The sequence below is a fragment of the Falco biarmicus genome, chromosome 1 (genome assembly GCF_023638135.1).
Source record: "Falco biarmicus isolate bFalBia1 chromosome 1, bFalBia1.pri, whole genome shotgun sequence".
Taxonomy (NCBI): domain Eukaryota; kingdom Metazoa; phylum Chordata; class Aves; order Falconiformes; family Falconidae; genus Falco; species Falco biarmicus.
The window spans coordinates 49,853,825-49,871,030 of NC_079288.1; the positions used below are offsets into that span (position 1 = coordinate 49,853,825).

The window sequence follows — 17,206 nt, forward strand, 5'->3', positions numbered from 1 at the left end:
CCCTCTGCCAGATCCACACAAGCAGACACATAAAATACCTTCAGATAGCCATCTAGAGCATCCAGGCCAGTAATAAAAATGCTCAGGGCAAAAGGAAATAATCTTACGTTGGTTAGAACAGAACAGTGGACTGGCCTCTTTCAGTTTATTTATGACAGAGATTCACAAGCAATGACAGCATAGCAAGGGATAACTGACAAGGTTACCTCTCGGCTGGTCACAGAGCACTCTATGCATAAACAAGCAATTTCAACTGCACTGATCACACTTTAATCTGCTTTGAACAGTCTTCAGATTGACAAACTGCTTTTTCAATTGAAGCTGGGGAAAAAGCATGTTTTAATAGAATTAATTTGGAGCTTTAAAAAGCAGGTGAAGTTGACAATGCCGTGCAGAAGATGGCAATGATGATACCAAAGCTACGCCTGAAGAAAATAATGTCTGAAAATGTTCAGATGCTACCAGTAATTTGCATTAATTCAAATGATTCTTTGATGAATGGACATAATGCTAAACAAGCACTGGAGAAGTTGACACTGTTGTGGTGCAATCAGACCATAAAGATAGTTTATTGATCTTGTTATCACGTACTCCAGTTGCAAATAAACTCATGAAGAGATGATTTCCCACCCCAATTAAAAGAAGCAAGACAAACAGTTCCTAAAAAGTAGGAAAGAACCAGATCAGTAAAACAGCAATGTTGCAAGGTTGCAAGAAAAGACGCCTTGCTCTTCTGCAGAAGATAATGACCAATTTGCTCTTCTCTCCTAATAAAGGTGCAATATGGGATTACAAAAGCACTCACAAATTAAGCTACTGCTAAAAACAGAGAGGAAAAGCACGATGGCCATGAGCAGAAACTATCGCTACGTTTAGTTCAGTTATGCATTTCAGTCCTTTCATAGATTTAGATCATTACCACTTGATGGTCTACACTATATAAAGACACATAAAAGCATATGTTGCCTAAGCATTTAGTGGAACCCTTTAAATGATGTTTTGCATCACGTTTTGCACATGCTTTCAGCAGCAAGTAGACAAAAAGTCTTCTCAAGCTCCAACAAAAACAACCTCCAAAACTTTTCTGACATGATAGCAAGATAATGAGAATGTTGCACCATGCATGCCACACAATTCCTATAGCAAAAATCTGTGTGCATACATACATATGCACACACGAAGAGAGTGTGATATGAACAAGAATGACAAGGGGTATACGAAAAAGCAAACCCATTCAGGTAAATAAGTACTTTCCTTAAAATAGATTTACCTGAGACTTCAATTCTTCCAATTTACACTTCCTGGCATGAAGAGCCTTACTGGGAAAAGCCCAGAAATAATTAGAAGTTCCAATTCTATCGGTGTCCACCATGCCATCATCAACTAAGCTTTGCAGAATCTCTTTCACTGACATCGAGGCTAATAAAAAAAAAAAAATCAAATTAGAACTGCATAGCATCTAAACTATGGAGAATTATGAATACCATAAGCCATCATCTACAAGCACCTGTATGCATATTTCACTACAGTGTCAGCAACCTGGAAGAGTTTAAGAGGACACCATGCTTGATGCTTCACTTCAAGGGATGAATCTCTTTCAAGTCAGCAGTTTATAAACATAAAGGCTGCTATTCTGTACCATCTGCTACCAGATGTTTGTAAAACACTGCTCACAAGTATCATAAAACATACATGCATATTATAGCACAATACAATAACAAACTCATGTGAGAGGGTACTTGAGAAGTTGTCTTGCAATCTTAAGTCTAACATGGATTAATTTATAATTTCTAGATTAGAAGTTTAATTGCATTTCACTTTGTAATGTTTATCAAAGCATTTAACAGCAGCAGAGGCAACAAGATCACCTGGCTACAGACTCAGGAGGGGCAGATTTTACTTTTGTTATATTCAGTTCCAATACAGAAAGTCATCTGCATTCAGAAGGACCCAAAACATTTCTGAACATAATTGTTCCTTTTCTAGCAAATATGTGGTATAATTCACCATTTCAAAAAAATTATACCTGTTCAGCAAAGCAAAGTAATTATTATTATCCTCCAGTGTTGCAGATAAAGTCTTCTGAGCAAATTCAAGGTTTTCAGGGACTGACTTTCCATTTCAAGTCTAAAGGGAATCACAGATCAGGAACATCCAATCTTTTGCAAGCTATAGGCCGGGTGCCAGTACAGGGGCATTTCCACAGGCTAGTTTTTCTTTTCAGGTTAACTGGGGTTTGGATTGTGTGGCCAACTGCCTTCATATGCAGAGGCAGGATGAATTTGAACCATTCGGAGGTGTTAATTGTTTTAGAAACTCTACGCTCCAGATTTTGAAATGTGAAATTTCATTGCTTGTATTTACTGTTTTGCATCGTCTTCCTCAAAATTACAATTAAACATATGGCTTGAAAAACCAATCAAGACAGCACCACACCTCTCCAGAAACCTATGAGCGTGTCTGTCAGCTGCTGACATAACCAAGAAACACTGCTTTGCAATATTCACATATGCCTGCAGCTCTTTCAACAAGTTCATTCACTCTTGAAGTACCACGAAGATATGCTAGTCAAGGACGGTGTCAACTACACAAACAGTATGCTTCGCCCAGCTTTCGTCGATGAACATAGAAAGAAACAGAACGGGGTATATACAGAACTGAACAGCATAAAATAAATCCTCTTAGACCTAATCCTAAACCAATGGATCTCATCAGGAAGGCTTCCATTGAAAAGACAAACCCATTTACAGCTGTCCAGCCATCTTTTTTCTAGAAAAGCTCAACAGAACATTGATCATGTACATCTGGACTGGCATTTTATATTTTTGACATTACAGACAGATATTTAAATCTTCTGTTCACTACCCGAGTGCACATAATCATTTCATTCACTGAAAGTCACTGTAAGTCAGGCATCTCAGACTCCAGGAAAAACCCCGTCCCATGTTCTAGTGGTTAACCTGGAGTTAACTGTGACATTTTAATCACCTCCCATTCTGGCCCTAACATCTTATTGCAAGTGACAAACATTAGCAAACCAAGGGAGGAGCATGCTGTTGATGTCACTTTTAATGCTACAGCCCTGCCATTGACCAGTCTCCCTTTTCAGCTATTTTTTCCATTATTACAATCACAAACCCAAAACTGTAGCCAGGAAAATTTACACTGTATGACCCGTCCCAAAAACAATGAATGCCTCAAGAGAAATAACTTTTGTAAATACTTACTAATCCCTTTTTCTTTTGGAGCAATCTTCTCTATATCCTTCAGCTGGAACACATCTTTCTGTGCAAAAACATAAAAGACACTTCAGCTCCAAATGACAGAGTCATCTAAGCGTGATGTTTTTTACACTAAATTAATGCCAACAAAAGCAAGTAGGAAATACACTGCATGTTTATGTTTTGCTATAGGAAACAGGCTGCATATCTCTCAATAGAATTATAATATTATGAGAATTAAAGGGAAAAAAAAAGACTATTATTGTAACAAGCCTGTTCTTTTGTTTGGTGCTCTGAAGTTACCATATTTTTTTCTCAAGTTAGACTGTAAACCCCTTAGGACAGACAGAGTCCAGGTTACAGATTGTCAGCACCAGGTGTACCACATTGCTCAAGTACTCAAATGTCACAGTGATTTTTTTAATAGGTGAAACATTGTGAATTACTTATGTCACCAATATAATTGTAGCTCTGCTTCTGGATCACCAGGTTTTTTCTCCCCAGTGACCTCTTTCAGGTCAACTCTCATCTTTTCTAACACTCAGATTTCTTCCTCCTCCCATAAACTGCAGCAAGATGCTGTCTTATCTCTTGCTATCTTTCTTACAGTAACAGAGTCAGGGATATTTCAATAGGGAGCACATGAAGCATTTAACACCACCTGTGCATCTTCATGCGTTGGCTCCACCTGGGGATGAGCCACCTGATCAAAAGTTACATGACTCAAGCTCTCTCCCTGTAATTTATACATTAACGACACAGGGCATCAGCGAAATGCATAGCAGGATATACAGAGTTCATCTACATCTACAGTTAAGCTCCTTTTAGGACCTATTTTCCCAGAGATGTAAATACAGGTCAGTTACAAGTCACTTACTGTTTCAAAAAAGATCTCCATCATGCGAACTCTCTTCTCCTCATAGCTCAGACCTTTTTTCTTGGACTAGAACAGGAAAACAAACAAAAAACCCCAACAAAATCCCCCAGTGAATTCATGCATTTGAATAATTAACATCTGCTCAGAATTTAAACCCGTTTACCTATAAGTTGTATTTGCCATCCTTAAAAATACTTTACCACTAACCCCAGACTTCCAGAAAAACTACTTCCCAAAGAATTATTACACCAAGCTAATCTACCAGCAGTCTATTAAACTGAAGGACCTATATTCTAAGTTTGGAACCAACCTTCCATACAACCCAACCCAGCTCAAGCCTCAATGTGACTTGCCATACCCATATCGCTCCTTGTTTTACCTTACTAGATTAGAAAAACATGTATATTTACACCAATTCTCAGCAGCTCACCCACACGTTTAATAGTCCTTAAAAAGATAAGAAGGAATATCTTTGGGGTTGGGTTGTGGTTTTTTTTAGAATTGGGTTTTATCTTGTGATATACAGACATTAGTGCGAGATCTAGGCCATTTAGCATTTAGGGCTTGTTTTAAAAACATAAAGCACTTTTGAGGTACTACCTCTTTCTTCAAATCTCCTACTCAACTTTAGAATTTCAAGGTCACATTTTAAAAACTGTGTTTCAGAGAAGCAAAAGGCAGAAATGACTACTCACAAACTAACACCAGCAATACAAAACTGAGAAATACCCTCTTCTGACCACTTTAAGAAACACTATTTTGACATGCCTATTGTAAAATCAGGGTAAAAAGAATGTCACGGAGAATTGGAGTTTTAATAGCGTTTAGTATAGTCCTCAACAACCCAAAAGCAGTGGCCATAACATTAATCCGGAATGTTTCTCCTTGCCCCACTCCCGGCTTCACAGGCTGCAAGACCCTGCACCTCTGCATGCTGCTAGGGGAAACTGAAAGGAGGACAAAGAGCAAAATAGAATGCTGGCCAAAAAAGGTCTCCCTATAAAAAGAGAGAGAGAGGGAGACAGACAGACAGACATATGTATTGCTGCCCTTGAGTCTATGGAATTGGAGATTTTAGTAACATGGTGCTTTGAGAAAGACGACATGGGTTTATTTCCAAGCCCTGCAGAAAGGAGTCAGTACCATTTTTTTGTTCCTAACCGCTGCTTCCTTCTTAAATAAATCATGCGGTGGGGCAGTGTAACATCCTAAATCCGCATCAAGAGCAAAATGGCCAGACTGATAAAGAGATTTTTAAAAATAAACTGAAAAACTAGCTTACGCAGCTAGAATGAACACACAGACATGAACAGAAGCAATTCAGTATTACATCTAATAGAGGCATATTAGTATTTTTTAAAGCCTCCCTTCTACTTTAGCCAGTGACATCCTTGTCAGCATCGATGTCACAGCTGTCCCCTACGTCAGCACGTCACAGGACGTACAGCCACCATGGACACTGCAGTAGGAGCATGAACAGAAGACAGACCGATCATCATCTTCCTCCTGCCTTCCCAAGCAGCCCTAACACCGTCAGCAGGAACAGAAACAACACCCACACGCACATGGCGTGGAAGTGAAGCCGTGCTCCTGCACGCACGGCGCCAAGCCTCAGGCCAGCCCTCCAGCAGAGATCAGGAACAGCGCCGCGTGCCTTCCGAGAGCTTTTATTAATTTTCACACCGATTCCTCCTACCTCTCTGCCAGGTGTCCCACACCGTGACTACCGCACACACCAGGCCCACCCACCCCCGCCGTGCCGAGGGGGCGCAGCGCTGCGGGGGGCACAGCGCGGCCCCGCCCGCTCAACCCGGGGCTCGGCGGGACGGGCGGGCACCGTGTCCGCCCCGAGCGACCGCGACGGGCCCTGCTCAGCCAGGCGCCAGCCGGGAGCTACGTCGCTCTGCAAGAAACCAACGAAACGGCCCGCGCCGCGGTCACGCCGCGCCCCCGGGCCCGCCGCCGTGGGCCTGTGTCGGCAGTCGGGGGGGCCCAGCCCGGGAGGCGCGGGCCGGGGGCACCGGGAGCGCTGGTGCTGCCTGGCGGCCGCTGGGGACTCGGGCCCGGCGGCGGGCGGGCACCCCCGCCGCTCCCCCTCAGCGGGCCCAGGCCCGGCGGCGGGCGGGCGGCCCCGCCGCTCTCCCTCAGCGGCCGCAGGGGCGGGGACAAGGCGGGCACCCCGCCGCTCTCCCTCAGCGTGCCGGCGCCCGGCGGCGCCCTCAGCGGGTGCGGGGGCAAGGCGACGCACGGCCGACCGTTACCGGCCGCCACCGTCGACTGCGCCGCCCCCTCCCTCAGCCCTGCCCGGCGCCGGAGCCAGTGCCGCCGCGCCCGCCCCGCGGCTCCCTCGGCAGCCCCGCGGCCTCGCTGCCCGCCCGGCCCCGCGGCCCGGCTCACGGCGCCAAGGGAGCGGGAGGCGAGCGGCCGGCCCCGCCGCGGCAGCCGCTTACCATGTCGCCGCCGAGGCGGGTGCAGGGCGCGGTTTGATTTCGGCGCCAGCGGGCGGGAGGAGGCGGCCGCAGCCCCAGCCGTGCGCAGCGCAGCCCGCAGCGCCGCCTGCCGCCCCCCGCCCCCGGCCGAGCGGCCGCCTGGTGCCGTAGGGTAAAACTGAGGGAAAAAGAGGCGTGAAGTGACGGTCTGGTTTGTGCGCCTTGTGCAGGCGGGTAATGCTGCCCACGGCGTAGCTCCTCGCCTTTGTATGGAGCAGCCTTGCCGTACCAGCAAGCTGGGCATCGCTTCTCTCTCGGTTTATGTATGGCAATACCGGCGAGCGTGTGTTCGGTGGATTTTTTTTTTTAAACCCGAACGGTAGGCACTCACAGACAGGTGCAGCTGAGAAGCGAAACGCGGCCTTTATCACCAACTACCTCAGAGTTACACGTGGTGCAAGTCACAGAGAACACGATGAGAGGCCAGGGCTGTACGTCACTTTGGCATTGCCCAGGCTTTAGAGCAAAATCTCATTTTGCCTTCATGTGTTTCTCAATACCTACACCTTTTATATTTTGTGTAGAAAGGGCAATGGGCAATGACATCTGTCAAGAAAATTGCAGTATCTTCAATATATATTTGCTGTATTATCGAACACAAAGTTTTTAAAATCCCACCACCATTGGGTGGGATCATCAGGGAGGAAAATATTTATTTCTGAACCCGCCTGCAGCTGTGGGTTTGCAATGGGACACGGGCTTTACACCCCCCGGCAGCTACTCCTGCAAGGCCAGGCACTGGCCCCATGTGCCAGCGCTGCCCGGGGTGTGCACAGCGTGTTCTGTTTCTCTCTGAGGCCCAGCAGCAAAGGTAAAATACAAACACGTTAACGGTGGTCTAAAATGACGTGTATGGTACAACTAGCCTCTTACAGGAGCAGCAGGATGTGGAGAAATAAAACCCTCTTTGCCCATGAAAGCAAAGGACCTGGGCACATCTGGTGTTCCTTGTAATAGTTGTTCATTGAGATGACTGTTCTAGCGACTCTAATTACTTACAGTTTGTTTTAATTATTATTTGTGCTGTAAATTAGCTTCCTTCAGCTGCAGCAGTTCTGGGAAATTGCTTTTGCAGTTTAACAGCAGCGGGTTCATACCTGCCATACTAATTCTAGCGTTTAAATTGAACAAATGAAAATGCACAAGCTGGAATGTTCAGGCAGTCCCCATGAAGGTTTTCCATTGCCTTTGCGAGGTGCCCCCTCCATGAAAGCATGAAAGCTGACATTCACTTCGGCGATCCTGTTCCTATTGTCCGCACCAGTGTATAATTAAAAATGAAATGCAAGTTAGAAAGGACATTACTAATGCAAAGCTTAACATTGGTACAAAACACAAAGCTGCTTGCTCTTTAATGATTTCTCGTGCGTCGTGTTTTCAACTCGCTAACTTGCGATGAGCTCTGTTGGCACGCCTCCTCATCTCTTGTGAAGGCTGGTAGTCTGTCCCCTGGCTTGTCCCTTCCTTTGGCCAGCCCTCAAAGTGAGTATGTCCCCACGCTCCCTGTGCCAGTTGTTTTCCTCCTGTCACCATGCCCTCCTCTCCCCAGGATGTGGGCCCCTTCCTGGCTCTTCACAGCCTGAAATAAAACTGAGCTTTGCTTCTTTTTTTTATCACTGCCAAGCAGACGGTTGCTACGACATTTGCAAAGCACCTGTTATTGCGTGGGCTTTCTCCAGGCGACAGTGTGAGCAGCAGAGTGGGTGTCAGAGCTGAACATGCTGCTGGGAGAAGAGGAAGAGGAGAGAGAGGAAGGGGGTTTCAGAGGGACGCTCATTCTGAAGCGGCTTGGGGCACACACCTTGCATCTTCTGTTCAGCCCCCGTGAGGCAGCAATGCTCCCATCCCTATGTCAGACCTGACAGTAGACTGGCAGCAAACACCCAAGTCTCAGCCCCAGATGGAGCCAGCACACAGCCAGAGCACACACCTGGAGCCACAGCTGGAAGATGTTCCTGGTTTCAGCAGTTGCATGTGATCACAGCCACCAAGCCAGCATGGCAGATCTGCCTCTGAAACAGAAGGTCATGCTTTTGGGCGATGGTGGCACAGGAGGCTCAACAGGTTCTCTCTGCCTGCGCCCCTGGGGACAGCCAGGCTCAGCTGCCCCAGTGCGCTGGCAGCCCTGAAGCCCTTTCATGGCCAAATCACTAGGCCTGATTTACTCGGTAATAGAAGGTTTCTTGACGCCTCCCAGATTTTGCAGCATCAGATCAAAACTAGCTAGTTTGAAAGACCATGGGATGGAAGAGGTCCCAAATAGGGAGAATACACAGGAGCATCTCATGCTCTGTCATGTGAGGGTGGTTTTCCGTTACTGAGTAAAGTGGGATGAATGACTCCTAAAATACATAAAAGTCGGACGTTTTTAATGGGCTTCAGAACGTCAAAACGTGATATTTCACAAAAATTCTAATCATACTATTACTATAAAAACAAGACAATGGATGGAAATACTGTGGAAGGGGACTCATAACTGTGCCTTTCAATTAGAAGATTGTTCTTGTTTCCCTGTGATTTCAAGCTTTAGCAGTTTGGGCTGAAATTTTCTGCACTAGGTGTCTGACTGAAATTTCCAAGGACCAGCCAAACCAGTTTTTCACTGTTCCTGAGGTAGAGAAAATACATTGCTTTGTCAGTGTTAAAATATGCTTAGATGAGATGAAATTTGTACCCTTCTTCATTTTGTTCTTTATGTAACTTTTGTAGTTGCTTTCTCTAATTGAATTAAATTCATAAATTCTGTTTTGAAAGGACATTAAAGTGACAGTGGCAGGCAGGAATGTTAGGAAGTAGGAGAATGAGAATTGTCCTGCTGCAATTTTTTTCCTTTCATGTATCTGCACCATAGTGCAGTCTTTAATTACAAAAGTATTTATTTCAGCAGAAGGGAAGAATTCAAGCTGAACAGCAGATCAGTTTATTTCCAGAAAAGTAATAGCAAACCTTCTGAGTCCTGTGGCTACCTCCCACAACATCTGTATGACTGACAGCAAAAACATGCTTCAGTAGAGCTTGAGGATGGACGACAAGGAGAGCTCTAGGAGATGCTCACCTGTGGAAGGCGATACCAACTTCTCTGAGGTCCAGGCAGTTTGTGGTGGGATATGGTCGGGTATGAGCATCCCACAAAGGCCAGTCCCTGCAGCATCTGCTGCCTCACTTCCTTCTGAGATGAGTGTTTGGACTGTAAGCAGACGTTCTGCCTGTAAACATCTAACTCGGTGAGAAACGCTAGCTGGCCACGCTCCAAAACGTACTGCTTCCACAGCTTTGCTAGCGGAGCTGCTGAAGTAAGCGCTTACCGATTCATTTAGGTGAGTAGCTTAAGTACTAAGGGTTTGGTAACTAGACATTTCACTAAAAGAACAACTGAGCATTCATATGCCTAGCTTAGCCAACAGATCTGAGAGTCAGCAGCCTTCAGCTGGAGGTAGCAATGAGCAGCAAGTGCTGAGTATCTCTTCCACCAGCACAGCTGGGGCCTGGGGAGAACATCTGTCCACAGAAATTACATTGACTGTTGCGGTTCACTGAGACCATTTTGTCTGGTGCAAATTAGGTGCCATTCACATGAACTGTCAGCAAAACTATGGGGACAGTGTCATACGGAGCAGCACAGCTGGATGTGAGAGAGAACTTCAGCCTAAGGGACAACAAAATGTTTTTGAACATGCAATGATACGTTGTTAGTACTCTAAATTTAGAGATCCGGGCTAACAATGGGTGTCCAAAATACATGCATGTGTTTTGGCCTTACTCTCCCCAACATACTAATCGGTGAGACTGAGTGCTGTATTCTTGTTTACAGAACTTCCAAAAGATGCTGCTGCCGCCTTTGGGTCAGTATTCACCTAAGTACCATGGGAAAGCCAAAGAGCAAGTTGGCCGTTTACTGCAGAATTTTCCTGGTGAAGGGCAGCGCTCCCCAGCCTCAGCGTCCTGCCTGATTTTGCTCAGTGGTGGAGAACCTTTGCTGTAATAATCCAGGGGGCAGAAATAATTTCTAGCCTATCATTGAGAAAAGAATGGGAATGCAACAAGAGTCTTGCCTACACAGCCCTGTGGCTTCAGGGTATCCTGTGCTATTTCTTCTGTTCTTCGTGACCTTGGGAACGAACAGGTGCTCTGCAGCTCCGAATGTCAACCCAACACTGCTCTGCTTCAAGCAGTGAGGGTTTTTTAGCTGGCAGCCAAATAAAGGCTCTTGTAAACATCTGAAATTCAAGGCAGATAGCATACTCCAGTAGATTCAGCACCATTTTCTGGACATATATTATCTGGAGACTGACCGAAAAAAAACCAAACAAACCCAACCCCAAACTGATCTGGTATGTTGCACTAAGTTTGCCTTCAGGAGAAAAAAATGGCCTTCAAATGTGGCTGCTGACATTCCTTATGACTTGCAAGAAAAAATAACATGGGATTCCTTTAGAGGGTTTGGGGGCAAGGTCCATGAAAAAGGATGGCTGCTCTGTATTTCAGCCGTCTCATTTCTGAGTGTCCCACCACCGGGCAAACACAACACCGAGTCTGATGTCTCCGGTCCCCTCCAGTGAGATTGGTTCCAAGGCACGTGATGCATCTGAAGGTTCTCTCTTACTTCATCAGCAAGTTCCCAATCACACTGAGTTCTCCAAGGATTCTGGTTTGGAGAGTTCACCAGTGACCCAGAAGATACGTGTACAATGTCAAATGAAAGTTAACAGGAGCTGAAAATCTGTTCTTACAGGAAAGGAGTCGAAGTGAGCTCCTAAGGCAAATTTTCTGTTCTTCTACAATAACTTACATTTGGCTTTTTGCAGCAGACCCTTGAAAGATTATAGTACACTCCTGTATACTTTCATGATACAAATGGAAAAGCTTATAGCTCATAATCTTACTGCCACCAATGCAACTGTTAATTTGGATTACTGAACTGAAGAAGGAAGGGAGGAGACAAGGGAGCTCCAACCCCCCACCTTCTTCCCACGAAGAACCCAAGCCTCTTTCCTCTGTGTCTACATAAAAGCTTACACCCATGAAACAATCAGTTTTCTTGGCCTGTGGTGTCAGGGTTTCGTTTTGGAAAAAATTACCTATCTTTCTGCATTATGGAGCTATTGTTAGGGACAGTGAGTATGAGACATATGAAAAATAAATCCTCAACCATGAAAATAACAGAGGAAACAAGCTTTATTTTTATTATTTGAAATTTTTGTGCGTGGTAAAGGTACACATTTGACTCTGGTTTTCCTACATTTCCAAGACAGTAATTTTTTTTTAATTGTCAGCTAAAGCATCAAGAATACCGTGGCACACAGGAAGCTAAAACTACACACACACACACACACACACACACACACATGCGCGCAAACACGTTGATGCAAGTCTTTCATCCTTGACCTTAAGGAGACAAAGTCTGTATTTAGCCTCACAGGGATTAAAAAAAAAAAACAACAACCAACAAGAACAACAAAAAAAGCCACCCCATAAACAGGTGAGAAGAATATTTCATTATGAGTGTCAAGAGAGTGCAAGGCTGACATGAACACAAAACATATGAGATTGACGTACAAAGATGGAATGTACAAACACCTTAAAAAAAATAAAAAGACAGACTCACTCCCAGAACTGGAAAGCTGCAGCGTATCAACTAGTAGAGGTTTCTAACAGGGGCTACTGCCATACACCGTGCAGCTTGGGGAACATTCCCATGTCATAAAGCCAAAGCAAAAGTGTCAGGGTTAAGGCCGTGTTGCTCACAAACATCAACTGAAGTGCTGCACATTCATCAGAAATAACCAATTAGGAACCTTCCTACTTCGTAGCACAAATACCTTTCATGCACTCATTACAAATGGGCCAAAACAATCACTACTCACAGCTCTTGAAGAAAATTTTCAGTGTACATCATGATTTCATTACTAGCTGTAACCCACAACTGAAAGTAATTTCTTTATAACAAACACGATATATCGGGCACTTATAGTTCTTATTATGGCAACACTAGATCCTTCGTTATAAAAAATATTGACATAAAATCCAAAGCTTTTACAGAACAGAAGAGCATTTACTAATAAATAACTCTCCATCTACATTAGGCAAATGCTTGCCTAAACCATTTTTCTTTTCTTTTCTTTTTCAGCTACATTGCTGCTGGTTTAGCCTATGTAAAAATCCCCTACTGTTTATATTGGATTTATCTGAATAGATCCTTTTATTTTAGTCACAAAACAATGAAAATACAGTCAGCTAGTTTGTCCTAAAATGCTCAAATTAGACAAGATCTGATAACCTTTTGAGATTACTTTTGAGTTGAAGATTAGTTAAAAGAAGCACATACTTTCACCATTCATGCTGTGCTGCTAGTCAATTAGCATTCCAGGGAAGTCAAGGGAACATTTGGTTATACCTGAAATCTGGCAGCAGAATGCCTATAAAGCCTTTAATAAATGCTAACAACTCAGCAAATCAAGTAGTGCAATTTTGATGTTCACTTAATTGGATGAGCAAAATACGTGCCAGCTTTTTAGAAGAGAATTTCTGCTTTGGTTGCTCTTTGTAAGGTTTGTAAGCCAAGGGCTTTAGCGAAGTTGGCTTCAGCAGCACCGGAACAGCAATGTGTTTCTCAGTTTCCTGCTGCCAGGCAGATAAGGTCAGACTTTGGCAGGGAATGCCCTATGCCACTGAATTTGAAATTGTAGTTGGCAGCATTTGCTATCACAAGGAACTCCAAATTAGTGATGTTTTTCAGATGCAGTAAAGTGCTTCGGTGATGATAATGTCTGAAAACCCAAAATACTACTCAGTCTTAAGAAAAAAATCCACATTGCCCCTAACAGCTGTTAGCCAGATTGTAAGGGGCTTGTGTGCAGAATTCCACGTTTGATCAGGATGCACTGGACTGACACAGGTTATACAAAATCCTGGCAAACAAGTCAGGGGACTGAAAATCTTTTGAAGAAAAGTGTATACATGGAATAGGACAGCCTTAAGTATATATGTTTTGATATGCAGGTTCGGGTCTGACTTCTGTGCTTCTCAGAGTTCCTGGCAGCAGAGGATTTGGCAATGTTTCCTGAGTGGAAACCATGCAAATTTAGTAAAATGTTACTACAACAATCCAAATTTGGAACTAGATTTGATTAATATTATCCATAACTGACAGCAACAGCACATGTCTCATTTTCTTTTAAAGTTTTCATCTCGAAGAACCTGTGTAACCTCTTCTCTTTGTTAATAAATACAGTTAAAACACTACGTACCTTTTCTTCATTGAGAAATTTGCCATTTAAGGGCATTCCAATGTCAGAAATTGTTTGTTTGCCAGAAAGTTGCTTGTAAGGACACTTCAAAGGAAATTACTTGATCATCAGAAAATTTGATTTACAACTTTGTTAAATTTTGATAGGACAGTTTATTGTGTAATGACTGAGATATCATCTTCAGAATTTTAGGACAAACTCAGTTCAAGCAGAGGATACTATATTCTCTTGGTAATAACAAACTTGAATTTTAACATTTCAAAAATGTTACCACCAGTTTCTTAGCTACATTATATAGTCCAAACCTTAAGCCTGATACACAGAATATTTATTCCAATGAAATAAGGAAACTTATCTTTGCACGAGAATTTGTAAATTGGCTCTATGTGCAGAAAATAAACAAGGGAAAGAAGAGGAAATATCTTTAAGAAAAGGTAATAAAAAACAGACAAACTCCACATTTAAGAACCTTCAGGTCTGCATTTTTACAATTAAAATGCATCTTTACAAAAAAAACCATTAGGTTTTCTCAAATTCATTGAAACAACAACCTTAACCTTTTAGAAATAAGACAAATACTTATAATGAGTAATATAACAAAGATTTCTTTCCATTTTGCAAACATGCTTAAAATACTCCCTTGCTCCTGACCCAGTGCCCTTTTGTTTCAAGGCCCTAAAAATGAGAAAAGACAGACAGTGCTTCCCAGGCTATTGTTGGCATTGGCAGCAAGCTCACCAGCTCCTCAAACGAGGTTTAAGAGTGAGCACCACTCTATCTGTGTTAGGCTATGGTACCAATTCATCCTTTGACCATTGGATTTCAAAAAAAGAATAAAGCAAATGCTACTTTAAAAAGGACAAGCTCACACTTAAAAAATATTAAAAACAGAACCATGAGTGTAAGCATTTCCAATTAAATTAATACCTCAACAAAGAACACAGTAGAGAGATCTGGCAGGAAGAAGGGAGGGACATTTTTCAGAGTGCTGCCATTGTCAAATGGCATACATACGTTCCAGTTTGCTGAAATAACCTACATTTACTTTTTGTTTATTTTTGTGTCAATCAGTCATACATACATACATACAAACAAATTGGAACAAATCTCACAGTCCTTATTTTGTCCTCTAACAAAATTCCCTTTGATGAAGGACTTCAGGAATTGGTTCAAATTAATTCTTGTTCGCAGTGTTTTGTGTTTTTTTTCTCATGTAAAAACAAATAGCTTTGGTAACCCTTGGCTTTCCTATACAACCTCTGTTTACCACAGTTCCTTTGGCTGTATAATGTAGGTCCTCCATAGGGGTACCTCTCTGGCTTTCTGTCCTGTGTGATGCTGCATTTTATTTTATTAGTTAATACAGTGAGTTGCCTTAAGGAAACATGGCAATGAACACATACGAAAGAGTGGCACACATGAGGTTAATTGAGTTGACATTGTAATAACCCTGATCCTAACGAACTAGTTTGGTGTCAAAAGGTCTGTTGTTACACAGAAATTCAGCTCTCACTAATATATCACTACAATTAAGTTTTTCCAGAGCTTTAGAAATGTCAGGTCTCTGCAAAGTCCTTCCAGCACATTGAGCAAGAGGAAAAGTGAAAAACAAGCACATGAAACAATCCTTCATTAATCCCACACAAGTAGGGAATTTGCATTGATTCTCATAGTGCTAAATGTTGAGCTGTGTTAGGTCTGACAGTTAGAGCTAGACGGATTTTGTGAGACTTAACCTTATACTAAAAGGACCTACTTGTTATAGATAGTAAGACTGAAGAATGTTAAAAGTGTAATACCTACCATGATAATGAGATTTAGAAGATTCCCAGGATCACCTCTGGGTTAAATAATGCATAACAACGATAATTCTTCAAATTTGGAAGCTCTCAGCTGGAGCTACCTTTTGCAGTCTTCAAAAAGCTTTGGGGACTTTTCCCAAATGTTTCTCATTTTTGCCTAATTAATTAATTCCAGTTCCATTAGTTGCAGTTTGCATTTAATATCGCGTTGTCTTTATGAATTCAGTTAAAGAGGATTTTGTGTATTAACCCTTGCAACAAAAAGTTCAGTGAGAAACGTAAGAGGTGCAAGTCCTATGTAAACAAGGTAAGTTTGGAAATTAACACAAGAAGTCCGTAAAAGACTCCTTCATTATTAAAAATTAACTCAAAGTAGGAGATATCCTGCATTGGATCTCTAGGACCAGTCTTGTCTTAAGGGTGGACGATTATCCAGTTCCCCAGCTCATTGCTACTGTAAGTATCGATACACCTTGAAGCAGTGATTTCCGGAGTCTGCAACTACAACGTGGCCATCTGAAGTAAGGGCCAGACCTTGGGGGCCATACAGTGGGTCAGCAGAGGTGTTAATGTAGGATAAAAACGATCCACTTCCGTCAAAAACCTTTGAGGGTGAGAAAGCACAGAATAAATGTTATGAATAAAAAAAAGGAAAATAGAGGATGCAAGTCTGCTCTCAATTACACTTCTCATTTCAGAAATGGTTGATATACACTACAATAAACAAGGGCATAATCTGATCTGTTATTCTGATAATATACAAGTTGATATAGAAATGTATTTTCTTATTAAAAGGAACTAATTAAAGCTGCCAGGATCTTTGGCAAGAATTAAACATGTAATGAAATAATAATAAAAAGAGCGCTTTGGCTGTTCCTTGTTCTCAAAATAGTAAACTACAATAAATCAAACTCAATCAGGAACTCAGCCAACACCTTGTCTTCCTAACAAATATTACTGTTGTGGCTACCGTGACTCTTAGGTTCCCACACAGAGAAAACCAGGAATTTGTTTACGCTGTTGACACTGCTTCCTGAGAACAACGCATAAGCAGCTCCCTCATTTTTATATTCAGTGAAAATAATACATTCACTCAGATATTCTTTGGCAAGTAGGAAGACTTGGTGATTAGCACTTGAAAGACAGAAAGAGTGCAACTCTCATAAATTAAAAGCAGAGTATTTTCTCAGGATTTTAAAAAGATTATAAAAACCTGCTGCATTTGCCTAAGGGTCTGTACAGATCATTTGATTGTTCATGTTTTCCACCACGTCTCCAATCTTCTGTTACGGTGATTATAAATTACTATCATGTCAGCAAGCCTCCTAAGTCATCAAACAGCTTTTAGGGAACTTTTTGGGAGACAAAAGCCTTGGTCACGGTAACCACCTGAGCTGCTAGCAGTCACACGGGGAGGTCCATGATCTGACACCACCAGTTCTAAAAGCGGACAGACCAGCGATGAGGCACGTAAAAGACTGCGTTAGAAACCACATCACTTATAATGCCGCTATCGTGTTTCTTGGGAAGTCTGAAGACTTGAATGGCCAGAGTTATTAATCCAGTAGTT

The 17,206-nt window shown here is 42.8% G+C and overlaps 2 protein-coding genes across 21 annotated transcripts in view; both read right to left on the minus strand.

The window, feature by feature from the left end:
- MND1 (meiotic nuclear divisions 1) overlaps positions 1 to 6,886 on the minus strand; it is a 44,830-nt gene extending 37,944 nt beyond the window's left edge. The window contains exons 1-4 of one of the 2 annotated variants that reach the window (XM_056331795.1): positions 6,549 to 6,886; positions 4,099 to 4,164; positions 3,228 to 3,285; positions 1,271 to 1,419 (exon numbers count right to left, since the gene is read on the minus strand). In XM_056331795.1, the coding sequence (XP_056187770.1) occupies positions 1,271 to 1,419; positions 3,228 to 3,285; positions 4,099 to 4,164; positions 6,549 to 6,551 (276 nt within the window). In that variant the 5' untranslated portion in view covers positions 6,552 to 6,886. Of the gene's footprint in view, positions 1 to 1,270; positions 1,420 to 3,227; positions 3,286 to 4,098; positions 4,165 to 5,794; positions 6,191 to 6,548 lie in introns of those variants that run through there. The other variant, XM_056331788.1, reaches the window with a different exon arrangement.
- Positions 6,887 to 11,744: 4,858 nt separating this feature from the next.
- The window catches only part of TRIM2 (tripartite motif containing 2), a 117,732-nt gene continuing 112,270 nt past the window's right edge, over positions 11,745 to 17,206 (minus strand). For all 19 annotated transcript variants that reach the window (XM_056331673.1, XM_056331701.1, XM_056331656.1 and 16 more), the window contains one exon: positions 11,745 to 16,240. In XM_056331673.1, the coding sequence (XP_056187648.1) occupies positions 16,088 to 16,240 (153 nt within the window). In that variant the 3' untranslated portion in view covers positions 11,745 to 16,087. The remainder of the gene's footprint in view (positions 16,241 to 17,206) is intronic.